This window comes from Carcharodon carcharias, chromosome 18 (genome assembly GCF_017639515.1).
Source record: "Carcharodon carcharias isolate sCarCar2 chromosome 18, sCarCar2.pri, whole genome shotgun sequence".
Lineage (NCBI taxonomy): Eukaryota > Metazoa > Chordata > Chondrichthyes > Lamniformes > Lamnidae > Carcharodon > Carcharodon carcharias.
The window spans coordinates 41,881,155-41,902,705 of NC_054484.1; the positions used below are offsets into that span (position 1 = coordinate 41,881,155).

Here is a 21,551-nt window from a genome sequence, read left to right on the forward strand (position 1 = left end):
CCCAGGGTCATGCTGTGAGGGCCTGGGTTCGAAACCCCCAGAGTAGATGGTAAAATTATAGATGGGATGCAACAGCCACTCATCTCAGCTGAAGCAAGTCTAAAGTTTGGGCTGGTAACCCTAAAGGTGCCAACAGAGAAAGTGTGAGAAAAGACCCCAGAGAGAGGGAAACAAAAGACTCCAGCAAGAGGGAGACAATATTTAAGTAAACCACAAGATGGTTGCTGATCACGTTAGTGCAAAGAAATGCAGAGCCAATGGTAAATGAAGCAGTCCTACAGGAAAATGTATATATCTGAGCTGAACAGGAAGATATAAAGGGCTAGATCCTAGCTGAGTATATGCCTTTGAAAGCACAAGATCGACTGAAGTCTTCAATGAACCAAGCTGTGTAAGATCTGAACAAACAAATTTCAGAGACAACACAAAGGTACCAGGAGGAAAGAATAACCATCAATTCCACAGTTGACGACTCAAGGAGGGAGTTGAAAAACTCAACCAGATATACGGGCAGGCAAAGACATTGAGACCCTGAAAGACTCCTTGAAGAATCAATATGTAGCCATGAAAAAACATGAGGAGTCAGTCAGGGTACAAATCCTCAACTCTCTCAACAGGAGTCAGCCCAAGTGTAAACTTGGGATGTGTGTAGAGAGATTGTCACCTCGATTGTATTTAGTGGACATGAATGACCAAATATGCCGGCCCAACCGTAGGCATTTACAATCAACTAGTGAAGCTGTTCCTTCACTGCATTCGGCCAGTCAGGGAGAAGGGATCTCACCAGCTGTACTAGGTACAGAACTACCATCAATCCCAGAGGTCCAAGTGTCCCCAACAACTGCAATGGAACAACAACAGTTACCAACGCAACAAGTGTCACGGGAATGACATTCTCTGGACAAGGAACATCACCCACACGAGCAGCCAATGTCAATGTGCACACATTAAGAGACCTGCATGGTTTAACAATTATGGGCAGAATTTTCCATTAGTGAAACTAAGTGCGGTGGCGGGCGATTTCGGTGGCGCCTACCCCACATGCCGCAATGACAGGAACTCGCGCCCGATTGTGTGCTTGGAAGCTTATTAATTATGCACAGGTGAGTATCAGTTCTGGTGGGTTGGGAGCTGATTTGTCCACCCGCCGTCAGCTGGCAGGGTCAAAGGTCTGGGTGCCACATTTAAATGCCAGTCCCACTCTGTCCAGCCCATCTGTCTTCAGGACACATGCAGAGATGTCTTCCAGCCACAAGACAAAGGCCGATAGCCTCAACGAGAAGGCAGCACCCCGCTTCACCCACCAGGTACTCCAGGCCTTGATCAGAGAAGTGCAGACGCACAAGCATGTCCTGTGTCCCAGGGAAGGAACATGCAGGAAGCACACCAGCCTCACCTCTCAGGTCAGCACGGCTGGCAACTGTGCCTGAAATGCCATCTAGTGCAGGAAGAGGATGAATGGTCTCATCCATTCTGCCAGGGTAAGTCATCCTTCAACTCCCTCCAATATCAAACTCTCATCTTGGCATCATGCACTCAAGCGGCTACTCTCTTCACAGATCTCATACAACCATTAGCAGGGGACACATATCAACACTCATTCTCTAATGGAGACTTTCACATCACTACCAAACCATCTATCATCTTGCTCACACTCCATCCTCTGGCCCTCTTGGGGAGGGCTCACCACACACAGGGGGCATGCATCTCACCCAACCTCTGCTCCATCCCTTCTCATCACATCCCTATCTTTCTTCTTCCGAGAGGCCAAGCTGGCACACAACAGGCGTGGGAGAGTGCAGACCAGGGGAGAGATGGCCAACATCATTGCCCTCACTGAGCTCAAGGAGACAGCAGCTGAGCTGGCTGGGGAGGACAGGGATCACTCCTGTAGGGAGGGGGAGATCAATCTCTCACAGCAACCGAGTACAGATCACAGCTCCATCATTTCATCAAATCCTGACATTCACAGTTACTCACATCTAGCTCATACTCATTAACTGAAACTGAACTTATTTTCTATTTTCTACCATCAGCAGATCGAGGCCCACAGCCAGTCGAGATCCAAGACCATAACTGACGATGAAGCTCTGGAAGAACCATCATGATGCTCACATGCACTCTCCACCAGCTCAGAGACACACGTCGGTGGAACATAGCTGTAGGTTAGGCTCAGGCTTATTTTCTGGAGAACATTTCACTGACACGTCCCCACAGCAGTCAGATGTAAGGACAGCACAGGTCTCTGGCACTCGGAGGGCTGCTGGAGACCAGTCAACTATTCAGTCCAAGTCAGATGAAGAGCTTCTGGAAGTGGCCGCCAACTCAATGCTAGTGATGCATTGACAGGCGACAGGACATCAGGCAGAGATTCGACAGTCACTCAGCCCGTCCACATTCTGTCTGATGTCGTGGCTCCGACATGCAAGCGCCTCGAGGTCACCACGGGAGGGCTGGCAACCGCCATGGAGACCTTGGTCCAACAGATTTTACCAGATTTGTGCTTGGCCCTGCACTTCATGGCCACACACCCTGGTGGTCACTATCAAGATGTGGGTGACATGGGGACGAGGCACCTTGACCTTCCTCCAGGTGCATCATCTCATGCGGGAGTCAGATCAGGGCCCTCAGGCACCCACAGAGGGGATGAGCACCATCCAGACACCCCAGGGGGTCTACTCTGAGGACACCCCAAGAGTGTACGTCCGTTCATAGCCCCCTCTGCCTATGACCCCATCCACTCCAGCTTCTAAGGCCTCCGAGGGCACTTCAGCCCCTGAGCAGATGACCCTTATCAGGCTGGGGTCCTCCAGACCTTGGACCACCAGAGGACATCCACCAAGGTCATCATAGACATCAGGACGTAGCAGTCAGCAGGCTGCCTCCACCTCTGCTGCGGATGGAGGGGCTACAGCCAGGCGTAGTGGTAGAGTTAGGAAAGTTAAGAAAAATTGATGTCACTTTTGAGTCACGAATGTGGTATACATGTAAAGAAATTGCATTTTTTTGAGTACTTTTGATGTTTATGTGAATGTTTTGGGCAACTGAAGGTGTTGTGATTTTGTACTTTGGAATCCTCTTATGTCGAGGTTCAACCATCCTCCCATTCAGTGATAGTGTCCCTCTGTGAGATTAACATCCCTGTGATGTTAACTTCAGTACAAATAGTCTCTGAACCTTGTGTGATATCAGGACATGTGTTTATATCTTCATTTGAAGTGTGTGATGGAAGCATTTCTCACCCTTCCTCAAGGAACACCTTTGACTGAGGGCAGCTCATCAACATTGATATTCTAGCAGCATTTGTGTCTCCTCAGTGGTAGTATCAGAAGACAAGACATGCACAGGAGAAGGAGATCACTAGGCGTATCCACATTTCAGTCACAGCAGTGTTTGCATCATTAAATGGTGGCAAAGGCTTCAAGTCTTCTCTTGCATCGCTCTTGCCCCTAAGTGGACTCTCAGTTCCCAGAGTGAGCTCACTCACAGGGCCCCACAGACAAAAGCAAAGATCGTGGCCTGGTGATTCATCAGGCCAAAACGCAGAAGTGTGAATGCAGGACTCGTTCTCACTGCAAGTGGGTGGACATCCCTTGAGATGAAAGGGAATTGAGGGCTAGAAGAGATGTGGCAATATACCCTCACTTAACTTTACTCTTCCTGGAACCTGTCAACAATTAACGTATCACGGGCAAGTCTCCCACGTCTTCCTTCTTCCATGGCGTGATCACACTCATACTGACCCTGAGCAGCCTTCTGAGGTTCCTGGGCCTCGGGATCTTCATCTTCCATTGAGCTCTCATCCTCCTCCAGTTCATCCCCTGGCAGGGGGTCACCTCTCTGCATTGCCAGATTGTGAAGGGCATAACACGTTGTGATAATGCGGGAAACCCTGCCGGGACTGTATTGGAGTGAGCCACCTGAGTGGTCCAAACATCTGAAGGGCATCTTCAGAAGCCCTTTGGTCTGCTCTTTAGGGGAGCATGTGAAGCTGTGAGCAGTGTTGTACCTCTGCTCAGAACAACTATGAGGGTGACGCACCAGTGTCATCAGTCGGCGTTTCAGTGGGTACCCCTTATCCCCAAGCAGCAATCCCTGCAGATGCAATAGTCCCTTGAAAATCTCAGGCACCTGGGAGTGACTCAGGATGTAGGACTCATGGCAACTCCCAGGGTACCATGCGCAAACGTGCATCATGTGCTTCCGATGATCACACACCAGTTGTACATTGATGGAATGATAGCCCTTGCGGTTTATAAACATTAGGGGCTGCTACCATGGAGCCTGTATAGCCACATGGGTGCAGTCTATTGCAGCCTGTACTCTTGGGAAGCCTGAGATGGCGGAGAAGCTGGTGAATTTTGCAGCCTGGCTATCTTCGTCCAGAGCAAACCTGACATAATGGTGGGCCTTCCTGTAAAGGGCATCTGTGACCTCCTTTATGCATCAATGTGTTGTGGACTGAGAGATACTGCACAGGTTCCCTGTTAATCCTTGGAAAGACATAGAGGCAAAGAAATTGAGCGCTATGGTCACCTTCAAAGCCACTGGCAACTCCACATGGTGTCAGGTCTTCGTGAAGAATGTGGCATATGTGATGTGCCAAAGCTCAGGACGAGCCCAGAGGTGCACAGCATTGCCTCTCGCTCATTTGCAAATAGGAGACTCTTGGATGATAAACCCTAGGTCTGGTGAGTCACCCCCATTGTCTGGGTCTCTCCTCCTGACGCTCCTGATCATGCTCTGGTTCCGCTTGACCATGTCCCTTAGTGGCCTCCTGCTGGAGCTGAGCACAATGTCACCTCTCCCTCTTTCGCCTCCTCCATTGCATTTGGACCCTGACATGGGCAGCTTGAGCCCTGAATCCATAGGTGCTTTTGCCTTCTCTCTGAAAGGAAACATTGAAGTCAGTAATGATTCAAAGGGCAAGAAAGTAAAGCTCAGAAAATTAAACTGTTAAGGATCCATAGGTTTTCCTGCTCTACTTGCATGGTAGCTGATGCCACCTTGTCCCTGAGACATTAACATATACATCAAGTGACCAAGATGATATTGTAGATATGTAACATTTTGAGCCCTGTGTGGGATGCTAAGTTTTAATTGAGATAAGTGACCTTACCTACCTCTGTGATCCGTTATCTGATGTGGTATAATAATGACTAACCAGTTGCTCGTAGTCAATGAGTGGATGCCCTTTGATCCATTAGGAATGTCAAATCTGGTGAATAGGTGATAGGCCTTCATTAATGGAATATCATATATAATACAGCTGTGCCTCCTTCACTATCACCTGTGTTCCCAAATGCTAAATTCATGTGTTACTGTTGAGATGCAGCGAATGTGACGTGAAGCCACTGAGTTCTGAGTAGCCCTTTAACTGTGCTAATGAAGCCATTCGCTTTCGATAACTTTCATCGCAAGGACGTCTTCCTCCTTTCTTTCTGAGCAGACTCCTGCTCACTCCTGCAGCAACAAGAGATTAGAGGGCAACCTCAGATCGGCCCACTTGTTTTCGCCTTCCCCTCCACTGCCATTCCACAGCCCACCCTCCCTTTTGCCCCTCTCATGTTCTCCCCTCCCCCCCACTGTCATTCAACAGCCTTTCTTCCCCATTGCCCACCTTATGTTCATCATCCCCACCCTTACCTAATAGCCCAACCCCAGTTGAAGTGCTAGTTTCTGAAAGTGCAGTTCTGCCTGACCACCATTGCACAGTGGTGTCCTTGTAGACAACTGTCTCAGCCACCGGGAGTAGAAGATCCCTGCACTCCCCAACCCTGGCCACAGTGCTGGTCACTATCTGAAAGTGGAGGCCTGCATGAGTACCACAGCACAGTGATGTTCTTCAGGACAACATAGGAAAAGAACAGGAGCAAACCAACCCTACAGGCCTAGCAATGTGGCGTTCATCGTAACATGACCGGCGCAGTGCTATGGCAGGTAGGCTATGTACCTTGTACCTACCTCGAAATTACGAGCAAACTGAGGTCTGACTTGTACACGACATCCCTCTTCCCACTGGCATTACGGAAGATTGGAAGGCCTGACAATATTCTGGCGAGCAGCTGCTTTAATGAGCACTCGTGAGATGTTAATGAATGCAAATGGTGATCACACCATTAGTCAGTGAGATAACTGACCCACCATTAACCCACCATCAGGAGAATTGCAAACCATTTTCACACTAGTGGATTTCTGACTTTTGGCCTGTCGCTGGGTTCTCCGATTCCGCCTGCCACAAAACCAGACACAGGCAGGATGGGAAAATTCCACCTATGTATGCAATGCATGTGGGGTGACTGACTGGTAAAACAAACAGTTGTTAATGCATGTGAATATTGGGTGTATAGTGGGTAACTTGGGTAACTGACAGTCACATAGGATCCTGCATGCAAATGCGTCTTTTGTTCGCTAGGAAAAGGGGGATGTTTGTACCTCAGTTCGATGTGAAAAGGGGAATGTTTGGGTCTTGAAATGTAATCAGTCTGATATCACATCTGGCTTTCTGTTGTCATGTGAGGCTGTCTCTCTGGATGCAGACATCTTAACAGTCAGTTCACTAAAGCCTGTCACAGAGACAGACACTGTTGTCCTTAAACATAAAACAGCCTGATAGAGTGGACGTAAAGATGTTTTCTCTTGTGGGAGAGACCAAAACTAGGGATCATAAATATAAGATAGTAACTAATAAATCCATTAGGGAGTTTGAGAAAAACTTGAGATGGTTAGAATATGGAACTCATTACCAGAGGGAGTAGTTGAGGTGACTAGCATTGATGCATTTAAGGGAAAACTAGATAAACACAATTAAGAAAGGAATAGAAGGATAAGTTAATGCAGTGACATGAAAGATGGATGGGAGTAAGCAAGAGCAGAGCATAAACATTGACATGGGCCTGTAAGCTGAATGGCCAACTTCAGTGTATGTTCAATGTAATTAAATACAATTAAAATATTTGCCCTTCCCCCATGGACCTGGAAAAACAATAATAGCTCCAGCTTTTTAAAATATCTCATTCTTATCCTAATTTCTCTTTTTTAGGTTTAGATCCCGCTGGACCCAAGTTTTCAAAGGCAAGTGTCAATGAGCGTCTTGACCCTAGTGATGCAATCTTTGTTGAAGCCATTCACAGTGATTCTGATTGTGAGTATGAAAAATACTGTTCTCCTCCCCTCAGTACAGCCTAGATCACATTTAGCATTTTTCATATCAGGGAAGTTTGTGTGCCAGAACATGCAACAGCAAAGACCGCAGTATCTTTGGTTAAAGAAGAAATTGGGGTACATATTTGCCTTCAACCTGTATGGTAATCTGATAAAATGGATTGCTCATCCATTAGAGAACCCATTCAATCTTCATTCCATTCAGGTAAGTGAATGGTGTGCTAGACTGGAGGGAACAGGGGATTCTACATGATCTTGTCCCTTCCTTTCTGCACATCCAGACCATTTACCACTGCTATCCTGGGCCCACCAGCATCTTTCACCAGAAAATCCCAGGAACAGTGGTAACTAAAGTATCCGAGAGGGAAATGGAGGCCAATAACTCTTGGTTGATCCAAACCATGTTCTGTAAGTCATGAGCTCTTGAAAAGCTGTATCGCTGCGTTTGTAGACCTGTATTTCCATAATGGTGGCAGTTCAGACTTCAAAGCTATCAAACAGCAACCTCAACTCCAGAAATAAATGATAGTTACAGAATACAACACGGAAAACCAATGCTGTATAGTAGGCAGATAATTGTAAAATTTCAGTTGTTAATCTTTGATATCATTTCAAAACCTGATATTCAGTACTGGTGTGTGTGTCTGTTTCCTTTCTCTCATTTTCTAGCCACTAACTAATCCAGTATTCATGTATGATTTTGGTGATTTACAGGCTTTGGAATTTCTCAACCAGTTGGGCATATTGATTTCTACCTAAATGGTGGGAAAGACCAACCCGGTTGTGCTCGGCCCATTTTATCCTCAGGTAATATTTTATTATGCAAAACTTTGAGTTCCTAAATAAGAATGATTGATTCAGTTACATGAGACTGAGAAGAAGTGTTATTCCTGAAGGATTTTATAGATTCAAGAACATATGATTATATTGCATATTACTGAATTTTACAATTTTTAATGAATATTATACAAAACTTCATTAAAGGTTATTCTAGGCTCCTTTTACTTCACATTGACTGGAACATAAGGAAACATTGAAGGGAAAAAAATTAGTCGATAAAGTGTCATGCATCCACCCACCCCTTATATTTCCTGAGGAAAAGTTTTGCAAAGTTTCTTCCTGCTCCTGCCCAGAGACAAATAAAACAAAACTCCCGTATATTAATCCAGTATATTACAATCTGCATTATACTTCTTAAGTTAATTGTCATCTTTGGCATAGAATTCCACTGTCCCTGCATATAACAAAAAAATGTATGTTAAATATACACCAAATGTTTTAGTATAGTGTAAACATCTGCCTATGCTACGTCAAAAAAGTCAGGTCCAGGTTACTTAATTTGCTATTATTAACAACATTGTGGATAAGAGAATCAAATAATGCACCAGAGTTTTCCATATGTGAAGCAATATTGGCAGACAATCACCAGATATATTTGGATAACCCTTTATAATTGTAGACAAAGTATGACATATAAATGCGATAAGCATTCCCCCATTAATATTGCCAACAGTAAATTTTAGATTATCTTTCCACTGTTGTGGTATGATTTATTGGTTTTGATATATTTTGTTTTCACTTTAGTTAAAGCAGGTACAGTTTACATCAACAAAGCCAAACAAGCTTGAAGTTTTTTTATTCATTCATGAAATGTGGGCATCACTGGCTAGGCCAGCATTTATTGCCCAACCCAAATTGCCCTTGAGAAGGTGGTGGGGCCTTCTTGAACCGCTGCAGTCCATGTGGTGCAGGTACACCCACAGTGCTATTAGGGAGGGAGATCCAGGATTTTGACCCAGTGACAGTGAAGGAACGACAATATATTTTCAAGTCAGGATGGTGATTGACTTGGTGGGGGAGGAGTGGAGGGTGGTGGTGGGGGGGTGGACCAGGTGGTGGTGTTCCCATCTATCTGCTTATCCTTCTAGATGGTAGTGGTTGTGGATTTGGAAGGAGCTGTCTGAAGACTCTTGATGATTTCCTGCAATGCATCATGTAGACAGTACACACTGCTGCCACTGTGTGTCAGTGGTGGAGGGACTGAATGTTTGTGGATGGGGTACCAATCAAACAGGCTACTTTGTCCTGGATGGTGTCAAGCTTCCTGAGTGTTGTTGAAGCTGCACTGTGGAGAAGATTCCATCACACTCCTAACTTGTGCCTTGTAGATGGTGGGCAGGCTTTGAGGAATCAGGAGGTGAGTTACTCACTGCAGAATCCCTAGCCGCTGACCTGCTCTTGTCACCACAGTATTTATATGGCTCATCCAATTCAGCTTCTGATCAATGGTAACCCCCAGGATTCAGCAATGGTAATGCCATTAAATGTCAAGAGGCGACAGTTAGATTCTCTATGTTGGAGATGGTCATTGCCTGGCACTTGTGTGGCGTGAATGTAACTTGCCACTTGTCAGCCCAAGCCTGGATATTGTGCAGGTCTTGCTGCATTTGGACATGGACTGCTTCAGTATCTGAGGAGTCAAAAATGGTGCTGAACATTGTGCAATCATCAGCGAACTTCCCCACTTCTGACCTTATGATGGAAGGAAGGTCATTGATGAAGCAGCTGAAGACGGTTGGGTCTAGGACACTACCCTGAGGAACTCCTGCCCTGGAACTGAGATGATTGACCTCCAACAACCACAACCACAACCATCTTTCTTTGTGCTAGGTATGACTCCAACAGGCGGAGAGTTTCCTCCTGATTCCCATTGACTCCAGTTTTGCTAGGGCAAAATTTTGACCACTAGATCTTGTTACTGCACTTACTACAGACCAATTATTCACAATTTGGAACATAAGGGCTGAGATGTAATTGTGATTACATAGGATACAAGGATAAATTATACCCCTAGGATTTTCTGGCCCCGACATTAGTGGGCATTGTCGTAGGCAGGACATGGAAATTTGGAGAGATATTGACTTTTAATGGCTCTCCAAATTTTCCCACCCCACCCCATGATGATGCCCGCCAGTGTCAGGGTCAAAAAATCCTGCCCATAAAATTCACATGTATCATGCAATCCATTTATATCCATTTATGTAATCACAAACATCCTTTTTCAGGTTTTAATTTTATTACTCTCATTTCTATTTGTTTTTCTTTTCTATAGGTATTTTATTTTCTTTACATTACTTTCCATTTCTGTTTTTATTTATCTTTATACTTTTCTTTTGCATCTTTCATTGTGATCAATCCTTTTTATTTTCTATTGCCTTTCTTATTCATTTTACTTTTTATTCGCATAACTAGACATGGGTTGGTTTGAACAAAGATTTAATATCTAGGAATCATATAGCTTGCTTATGTTTGAAGGACATATAGGCATTTACTAATACTAGAAGGATACAATATCAACATTTTCTCAAATCATTTTGTAAATGGAGATCTTGTTGACCAATTGAAATTAGTCAATATCTTATTTATTTATTTTTATTGCTTCAAGGCATGTGGGCCAGCATGTGTTGCCCATCCCTAATTCTCCTTGAGAAGTGATGGTTTTAAAATATTTGATTATAATTCAGAAGTCATTTTTGAACAAAGGAATATATTATCATCAGAATTTATTCCAATTATCAACCCTCCTCTTCTTTTGGGGTGTAGTTTCCAAGGTATGTCAGCCCCCAAGTGCTTATTCTTCGGGTGTGACCCTGGGTATCGAGTGTAAGCAGACTATCTGATTAATGGAGGACAACGTAGCTGTGTTTGATTCTTTTCTCGCCCATATCTTCTCACATGTTCATACACATACACTTCCCAGCTAGATGGCGATCAGGAGTAGCAACCCTGTCTTTCTTGTTCTCACTAGCCCAGTGGTGCTAAGGCCAATTAAGGTATTTCTATTACTACCTCAGCTCAGAGAATTTTCTCTTTTGAGTTTTACATAGCTCACTATCTTAGGCAAATTCAAAGTAGAATAAATAATACAAGAAATCATGATTTATTAGTTTAATTGTTCGAAAAATGTCTTCCCACAGCAAATGTCCTCCTATGTTTCCTTTGACAAATTAAAGTAATTTTCCAAAAGAAATGTACAATGTACAGTAATTTTAAGTAATAGAGTGTGATGAATTTATCGAGTTGTTTAAGCTTCAAAGTAATGGTGATACAACAGAATGCTGTCCCTGCTCACAAATGTCTCTCTTTTTTTCAGTGTACAAGTATCTAATCTGTGATCACATCAGAGCAGTTTTTCTGTATATCAGTTCTATCAAGAATCATTGTCCGTTGATTGCTTTCCCTTGTCAGTCTTATGAACACTTCACCAATGGGGAATGCACTGATTGCTATAATCACTCATTGCAGCGCTGTCCACGCATAGGTACAGAGGAAGTACTGACATGTTTTATTAGCATAATAAACAAAAACAGAAAATGCTGGAAATAATCAGCAGGTCAGGTAGCATCTGGGCAGGCGTTAGCATATTCAATAAGCTTTCATCAAAACTGTTTTATTATAGTATGTTTACTAATAATAATGCTCATTCTACCTCACAAAAATCATTCAAAATATTTAATTAACCTGTGTTCCGAAGAAGTCATATTGGATTCAAAACGTTAACTCTTTCTCTTTCTACAGGCTCTGCCGGACCTGCTGAGCTTTTCCAGCACTTTCTGTTATTATTTTAGATCTTCAGCATCGGCAATATTTTGCTTTTATTTAATTAACCTATTTCTGAATTGCCTGCAGGGATTCCATTTAAGAACTGCTGGTTAGGCTGCTCTATCTATGTATGATAGATGGTGTATGCATGGCTAATGCCCCACCTATTGGGTCCTGAAAGTCGAATAGGAGCCCTATGGACATCCTAGAAAATTGATCAATGGGGTACTCCCCTGGTTTCTGACACAACCAGCATGGAGCCTCCTCCTAAATGAGGAAGGATGTATGTAAGGATACCTCCTACTTTATTTTGCACTCACTACACTTGGCTGATGCCAAATCACAGCAATGCTTAGGACAAATATGCCTCAAGCCCTGCAACTAGCCCTGCTTAGATTGAGGATCCGAGAAGGAGCAGTCAGGGAGACAGGGAATAAAAAAGTTAAGTATTTATTTTTTGCAGGCATCTGGCACCATCATTAATGAATGTTCAGAAAGCAGTGACCCTGCCTGTTGATAAAAGGAAGGGATCCTCTCTTCAGGTGCACAGATGGTGATGTGATTGGAATCATTGGTGCCTTGTGCTCTGAGGATACTATACAACAGGCAAAATCAGTTTCCCTGCTCCAACTGGTGCTCCAAGCCACTGTTGAACTTATGTCTGCATAATGGAAGCACCTGTTCCTTCAGTAATGCAGCAGTGACCTGTGTGCTGTCTGAACTGAGTGAAGTCTCGTGCTGTTGGCATCCAGGTGCTGCTGTGTGGGTTGCAGCTGACACAAATCTGAGACTGAATCCCTGTTGAGGTGGCTGATATTTATTGCTGATAATCACCTTGTGTTTCTAGAACTGTCCAGTTGTGGTCTCCTGCTGCCTCTAAGACTGGCTTTTGCAGAACGTGCATTAGAAATACCGGAGAATGCTTTAAACATTCTGACCATCTGAAGTTCTCATATGAATAAATATTTTCAAACTAAGCCTCTCTTTCTGTTTTTCAGAAATGTAAATATACTTAAAATGAACAAATTAACGTCTGTGTTAAAAAGCCAAGATTTGAGGTGCTGCCCAGAGAGTAGAATAAATCTAGGACAGTGCATCTGCCCATGTATATTAAGTATTCATTAAGAAGCAGCAAATGGTCAGAAAATATACAACATATACACCCAGGAGTCAGCTGAATAGTTAACACCCACTCAATTAATGCCAAGTCACAATATTACTACCTCTCAACATGCAATAATTACAATTATAAAAACAGGGGGTGGAATTTTCCGTGCCTGTTGGTGGTGGGCATGTTTGGCAGTGTGAGTGGACAATATGGCGAGAAGGCCAAAAATCAGTTTCAAAACTTCATGAAACCAGTTTGCAATTGTCCCCTCTGCCCGTCAATGGTGGGCCATATTTCACATTCATACGTCAGGAATTTCATTGTAAGGCATCTGCATATCAGTGTAAGCCCAGCTCGCCAGAATCAGCCCCCCAAGCAATATCATCTGAGAATGTCGGCATGATTGCATGCTGACGTGTTTCACAACTGTACATAAGTGACATGCACCTGGCAGGCTGCACTTCACTCGGGACTTTGAGGTTTGTTTGCCTACCTTGCCTCAGGGATCACTCGCAGTCATCAGCACCAGGCTTTTCAGGCATAGGGGGCCTCACAGGCAGATCTTGACTTACCAGACCAGCCATAACGCGGGCATGGCTTTTCAAAAGCTGCAGGGCTAGGTCTTCGTTGTGTAGAGAAGTGGCCTCAGGCAAGGGAAGATGCTGCAGGGTGAGGGCTGTACTAAGGAAGCGGGGTATCCCAGGGTGTGTGGGGGCACAAGTTGATCTGTCCAGGTGGCGTCAAGATGGTGAAGGCTGGGGGGACAGCATCCAGAGGAGATGAGGCCAGATGAGAGATGTGAAATGTATGTGCGAGAGAGTGAGTGGTGATATCCTTTGAGCTGGTTGTGAGTGAGATGCCAGTGAATGCATGATGGGCTTGACTGTGAGCGTTTAGAGTAATGAGATGGTTACCATACCCTGGCAGCACAGATGAGATCATTCATCCTCCTTCTGCACTGGATGGCCAACCTCTTCTGTGTAGCATTGGCACTGATCACCACTAGCATCGCCTACCAAGCCAGAGTGATGGGATTGCTGGACCTCCTGCGGCCAGAGTGGGGGTACAGGACATCATGGAGGACATCCACAGCATCCAAAAGACATTCCAGAGATGCATCACTGTATCAGGGGGCAGCAATCATCTTGTCTTTTGGGGCCATGTCTTCTCTGCAGCAGTACTGGGCTAGAGAGGTGTGCATGCAGCTGCACTTTAAACATGGCACTCAGCGTGAGGAAGCAGTGAGGTGACGGCTTGGCAGGCAAATGAGAGCCTGCCCATCATCGAAACAGCATATTTCCTAGGAATGTATGATTAATGAGGCAGAATTGGGATGATACGGCACGAAATTGCATTTTGCCATTTCAGCCAGCAGGTATAAACTTTTTTTTCACCCCAACTATGGCATTTAGTGCAAATCTGGGACAATTCCACAGGCACAGAGAGGGCAAAATCGTCCCAGATTTGCACCAAGTGTGGTAGCGGGTGGTAAACGGAACATTTTTCCCACCAGCCACAATGGCAGCTTTTCACGCCATATTGTCCCAATCTCACCGCATCAGTTCTGAAGAAGAGTCATACAAGCTTGAAACATTAATTCTGTCTTTCTCTCCACAGATGCTGTCAGACCTGCTGAGTTTTTCCAGCAATTTTTGTTTTTGTCCCTCCACATTAATCATGCATTCCCAGGAAAGATGCCGCTTGGATTGCGGATGGGCTCTCATTCGCCTGCCACGCTGCGACCTCGCCACTTCCCCACGCTGGGCACTGTATTTAAAGTGCAGGTCCGTGCACACCTCTCAGCATTTCCAGCTCAAGACTGCTGCAATGACGATATGGCCCTGAAAGGCAAGAAGACTACAGGCACCACACACACACACACACGCGCGTATACACACACACACACACACACACACACACACAGCACCTCCCTACCCCACCGCCACCCCCCCCCCCCCCCCCCCCCCCCCCCCCCCAAAGACCCCAGTTTAATGTTATGTCCCCGAGCGTCTTTTGGATGCCATGATGACCCACCATGATATCCTCCAGCCCTGCTCTGGGTGAAGACCAGCAGGCAAGGTCACCAATCCAGCATGGGAGGCGGTGGTAGCAATGGTCAGCGCCAACACCCTGCAAAAGAGAACAGCCACCCAGTGCCAAAAGAGGATAAATGGTCTCATCCATTCTGCCAGGGTAAGTCACACTTCTCATCACTCTCAACTCACACACTTAACTGGGATCTCACAGCTCATGGGACAACACTACTAACTCTCACACACACCCTCACATCTCCATCAGGCTCATATCCTCTTGAGCTCGTGTCCTTATTCCATCCATGGCTCCGCTCACCACACAAACATTCCATGCAGTGCCATGTGCCTTGTTCAGACTCTCTCCATCTGTTTTCAAGCAGGAGAAGCTGGCTCACAACAGGAGGGGGAGGTCCCAGACCAGGAGTGGAGTGGTCCACATTAGGCCCCTCACTCACTTTGAGGAGTGTGCCATTGTGCTGACTGGTGAGGACATAGACCCTGCCTGCGGCGATGGTGAGGTCGATGGTGAACACCCAGATGAGGAACCTGCACCACATTATCCCTCTCTCAGCACAACAATGAGTGCTCTCTCTCCTGCTTTTGACTCTGCTGCCATCCACTAATTATCTCTATTTTGGTTCACAAGGAGCCCTGTCAAGTGACTGACACCCTCAGCCAGCCAGTCCCTCAGCTCAATCCACATCCTCACCTCCAGCCAAGAGGACTCAAAGAGCTGGAAATAAGCAGCCTGGAAGACCCATCACAGCACTTACCCACACCCTCCACCAGCGCAGAGGCACACACCTTGGTAGGATCTAGGTCTAGAGCAGGCTTGGGTTCACAATCTGGTGATCACCGCATGGACATGTGAATACAGCAAGAGGAGACAAGTTCAGCCGAGCTTCCTGGCACTCGGAGGACTGCTGGGGAAGAGGCAGCTGTGGAGTCCAAGTCAGATGATGAGCCTCTGGATTTGGCCTTCCAATTCATACTGAAGAGTCAGCAGAAGAAGGGAGAACATCACACAGAGCTGTTGGAAGCCCTCAAAAGAGTGGCTTGCAAGTTGGAGGAGTGCGTTCGCCTGCTCTCTGATGAAGTGGTGCCCACATGTGCATCCATGTAGGTCTCCATGGAAAGGATGCTGGATGCCATGGAGACCCCGGTCCAGCAGAATGTAGAGATGTGTGCAGACCTGCACTCCATCACAATAGCCATGGGTAACTTTCTTCAGTGGCAACACGAGAGGTAAACGGGGCACCTTGACATCCCCCCAGGTGCTCTTTCCCCTCAATGAGTCAGGCCGGGGCCATCGGGCACCCGAAGGGAGGAGGAGCGGCAGCTGGTCATGTCTGGGTCATCCACTCAGGAATCTCAGAGGCTGTCCTCTCCCTCTGAGTCCCCTCTGCCTGTGACCCCCTTCAACCTTGTCCTCTGTCACCGCAGAGGGAGCAGCTGGCCCTCAGGAAGACAGCCAAAGAAAGCAGGGGCCCCTGAGGCCTCGGCTCTCCAGAGGCGCACGCCGAAATCACCAGAGGCAATAGGGCCAACCATTGCACAGGCTGTCTCCATCCCTGCTGTAGATGTCAGGGCAGCACCTAGAAGTCTAAGGCACAGAAAGGTTAAGAAATTCTGATCACATTTGGTTGTACAGGTGAACACATTTTGTCACTTTACAATCTGAAAATATATTCACTTTCACTGAATAATGTGTAATGGTGTCTTTCAGCTTCATATACAGGCTTCACGAGTCAGCCCCCTGCATTCCCTTCCACCCCCACCACCACCCCAACTAGCAGTTCAGCTACACACAGTCGGCCTATGAGTGATTCTGGAGGGTGAAGTGTGTGTGTGGCAGGGCCTTTTGGAGACTCAAGCAAGCACTCTCTCATTCACGCAGATCCTTCCCGCATCACACTCATCTCAATGTCCTGAACAAATTCAATGCTGTCTGCTGGGGTTCACTTTCAGTTGTCCATCTGAGCTGACCTGCATCTCCACGCACTCACTGATCATACTCCCATGCAGCACCTGTTCTCGCCCACCTCGAGTCTCATTTCACTTTCGATTTAACAAGCATGGCAATAGTACACTTGTGCTTGAGGTCCCCCGTCCTTTCCCCTCCCCCGGTCACCCATTCCCTTTCCCCCATCATTGTCGACCCTCTTGGCATCACCTTCCACCTCCCCAATGTCACCACCTAGCAGCCACAACCTTTCTCTTCAGGGATGTCCGGGTGAACGTGTATGCTCCATACCTTCCCAAACATCCCACCCCCATCCACGTTAACCTCCCTGACCTCCTCCTTCCCATCCCCAGGTTTCTTGTCTGCCTCCGAGTCCCCAGCAACAACCCTCAATGTCCTTTCTACCGTTACCATCATATCCTCACCCTCCCAACCTATCATTTCACTCTGCCCTCGGTCATTCTCACCATTCCCTCCTACCACGCACACCCACAGTTTGCTCCCTGGGAGGCAGTTATCCTCTCTGGGAGGCAGACTCCACAGATCCGTCCCTTGCATGTTCACCTGGACTTTGCCCCCCACCCCACCCCCACCCCAGACTCCTTCCTGCCCAAACTCATTCCCTCCTTGGAACCTTTCCCCCTCGGAACTACTTCACCCCTTTGAACTCCTCCCCCACCCCAGACACTCCTCCCCACCCCGACTCCTTTGGCCCCCCTGCTGGACTCCTTTCCCGCCAACCCTCACCGGACTCCTTTCCCCCCAGCTTGGTCCTGACCCCTTCCTCCACCCTTACTTCTTCCTCCAACCATACTCTTAGCCCTTTCCGGGCTCCTTCCTCCCCCAGATTCCTTTCCCTCCCCGGACTCTTTCCCCTCTCTGGGCTCCTTCCCCCCTTCAAACTCCTTCCCTTATAACTACCACCCCAGTTGCTGTATTGTCCCCTGTTATCCCTTCCTCCCCCATACTCCTTCCTGCTCCTCCCAATCCCTTTGTTCCCCCACCCCTTGCAACCCTCACCACCACCCCCACCCCCTACTGCCCACCCCTGCCCCAACACAATTTCCTCTCCCACCCCAGTACATCTCCCTCTTCCAAACACAGCTGGACCTTTCTCTCCACCTCCTCGATGATCATCCATTGCAGACCATGACCAAGACACTGAGCAGATCCTCAACGGCATCTTTCCACCTTCTGTGAGCTGCTTCACGGTAGAATAATGTCAATAAGAATCCACCCAGCATGCCGTTCCTCCAGGGGCCCATTGCTGTTGGGCTCCAGCATCTTCTGCTCCTCGATGTCCACAATGTGAGCAAGGCCCTGACGGTAAGTCCCAGCTTCTGCACGTCACACTTGTCAAGACATGTTCTGCACCAGTGTGTTTTGCCCATGACATGCTCGGATGATCCAGTGTTGGCGGATGTTATGGCTAGCTGGCTTATAATATTATGCAGATATATTACAATGAAGCTCCTGACATTCGAAGCAGAAAATGCAGCCCACCATTACCGGGCAGAGCGGACGATTACAAACTGGTTTCACGGTGCTGTGAAACTGACTTTTGGCCTTCTCACCATATTGTCTGCTTTCGCTGCCAAACACGCTCGATGCCAGCAGGCACGGAAAATTCCACCCAGAGTTAATTTTTAAAAAAATGTCTGCATTGGCTTTCCCTTCCACTTGAATCATTACTTGTTTCATTTTGATAATTTATACAATGTAGCTAAAAAATATTTCTATAGCTTTACATTACATTTTCCTGCTAACATTTTATGCAAATTCAACTGCGAAACAGGAATTCCCATGTCGATTTGATATCGCTACTAGAAACTGGAACAGAAATTCTGACTTTTTTTCACATTTCCTCATGCAGAGGTGAATTCTTGCCCTCAGAGAGGCATGATTACAGACATTTTGAAACATGCCATTTTTTTAACTCAGTAATTACCACTCAATAACCTTCAGTAACATTATGAAAGCAATATTAATTTTCTTATGTTTTAAAATTGTAGACTTGGGAGATAATTAAATAAAGCCCTTGCTGGAATAGATAGGTCTGAGGACTTGGGGTAGATTTTGACTGTGCAATAGGTTAAAATGCACAAAAACAAATCAGCAGCCTGTTCTACATCTCTGCCAATTTTTTTATTTTCATTGAAGTTAATGAAAATTAAGTCAGGAGAGAAGTAAAACAGGCTACCATCTTGCCAACACCGGTTTTCCACTATTGCACAAAGTCAAACGCAATCCTCTTTTGATTTATTTCTAACATCTATGCATTTTATCCAACTCTGATGGGAAATTTGTGTTAAGTACAAAATTAAAACGATTTCACAATATAGGACTTTTGGAGCGTGGGGGCTTGAGTGCAGATGAGCAGCCAAAGGAAATGAAAGCATATCTGATGACATCAAGTGACCTGCCTTTCTGTGGTAAGTGAGTGTACCGTTCCTCCACGCGGATGTATGCATGTTCTGTCATTCTAAACATGAATCCATTTTAATAATGGATGGATGATGGTGCATTGCAGAGGTCATTATGATTCTGGATTGCCTTGGAGCCAGGGTGAACTCAATAAGCTTTCCTTTTATGATTTATGGTATCATTTGAACTCTTGATTGTGTTACAACATTGTAACGTAGTCCCAGCAATTTATTAATCCATATACAACTCAGATGTACCATTGGGACTTATTGATTCGTAATCCACTGTGACTGGTGAGTAGTCCTTTATTTTTTATATCCTCAGAGTAGAATCTCAAACAACTCAATTTTAGACACATCAAACAAAATCAAAATTTCCATCATTTTTTGAAAGCTATTTTGGTTCTTGACAATAAAATGAGATTCACTAAAGGCTCAGGGTATTATTCACAATATTTATCTTTTAATAGGTGGCATATGTATAAATGTTACAAATTTAGGGTCCTGCCCAGGATTTTATGGACACAATGGGGCTAGTCACTCACATAAATGGTCTGAACATTGTACATTTAGCAACGTGCTTGTACTTCCTAACATATAATAACCACCCAGAGGTGCAACAGGAGACTCTTCTTGTAATCTGACCTGGATATTTGTGTCTTTTTTACATATCCTTTTGCTTCAAAGGTGGACTGAGAAAATATTTGGTAAGAAGAAACCAGATATGAATCATTTAACTGCATATGAACAAAGAGAGCAACATTATGATTGGATTCAGTTATTAAAATTAATATAACTCTTCTCATATTGTAATACAAAATAATGGGAACATGTCAATGGATTGCCTTACATGAACAAAACCATTCTAACTTTAATCCTGCATGCTACTTCTGAACCTGATTGCTTTCTGTTTACAGATCCTATTGACTTCCTGTAGCTCTAGGACTGATTTTAACCCTGCCTGCCTAACAGGTTAAAATCAATAGACAGTATTTGCTAATCCATTCCTACTGCATTCCAGCCGGCTGCCATTTTAACCACAAAATTTTTTTCTCGTCAGTCAAGACACCCACCTGAGACAGGGATGGGTCTCATGAATACTTACAAATGGGAATTCTATGATAAAATTAGGATTCCAAAGTCATTTTAATATGATCTTGCAGGTCTCGCACATCTCCAAATGCACCAGTAAAACAGGGTTGGTTTTTCAGGATGACTGAAGCGGGATTCAAAGTAACACTCACAAAGTGTCTTTGCTTCACAGGATCAGTATATCATTGTGCTGTTTGAATTACAGAGAGTTTCCAGTTTCCAGTTTGAGTTTTCTCATTTTTCTTTTGCCTCACTTACCCTCAGTAAGCTCTATCTATTTATCATTGGGTACTATCATTGCCAGTTTCATTGGGATAGAGGAACTGTTGGAGGAAAAGGAGCAGCAGCAGAAACAGCTAACATAAGAACATAAGAACTAGAGCAGGAGAAGGCAATTCAGCCCCTCGAGCCTGCCCCACCATTCAGTACGATCATGGCTGATCTCATTTCGGCCTCAGCTCCAATTTCCCACCCTCTCCCCATAACCTTTTGACCAGTTACTAATTAAAAATCTGTCTATCTCCTCCTTAAATTTATTCTGCGTCCCAGCATCCACTGCACTCTGAGGTAGTGAGTTCCACGTCCCTTTGAGAAAAGTAATTCCTCCTCATCTCTGATTTAAATCTACCACCCCTTAGCCTAAAACTATGGCCTCTCATTCTAGAATGCCCCACAAGGGGCAACATCCGCTCCATGTCTACTTTGTCTTTCCCCTTTAGTATCTTATATACCTCAATTAGAATTCCTCTCATCCTTCTAAACTCTAGCAAGTATAGGCCTAAGCTGCTCAATCTCTCCTCACAAGACAAGACCCAAATCTCTGAAATCAATCTAGTGAACCTCCTCTGAACTGCCTCCAATGCAACTACATCCTTCCTCAAGTAAGGGGACCAAAACTGTGCATAGTACTCCAGGTGCGGTCTCACCAATGCCTTGTACAGTTGCAACAGCACTTCCCTACTTTTATACTCTATTCCTTTAGCAATAAATGCCAAAATTCCATTTGCCTTCATTACCTGCTGTACCTGCAAACTAGCTTTCAGCGATTCATGCATGAGGACACTCAGATCCCTCTGCACTGAAGCATTCTGAAGTTTCTCTCCATTTAAATAATAATTCACCTTTTTATTCTTCTGCCCAAAATGGATAACCTCACACTTATCCAC

At 45.4% G+C, this 21,551-nt stretch overlaps 1 protein-coding gene across 1 annotated transcript in view; it reads left to right on the top strand.

The window, feature by feature from the left end:
* pla1a (phospholipase A1 member A) overlaps window positions 1–21,551 on the top strand; it is a 65,464-nt gene that overhangs the window by 28,296 nt on the left and 15,617 nt on the right. Inside the window, exons 4-6 of the mRNA XM_041210881.1 lie at window positions 7,043–7,144; window positions 7,879–7,971; window positions 11,318–11,496. Of these exons, the coding sequence (XP_041066815.1) occupies window positions 7,043–7,144; window positions 7,879–7,971; window positions 11,318–11,496 (374 nt within the window). The remainder of the gene's footprint in view (window positions 1–7,042; window positions 7,145–7,878; window positions 7,972–11,317; window positions 11,497–21,551) is intronic.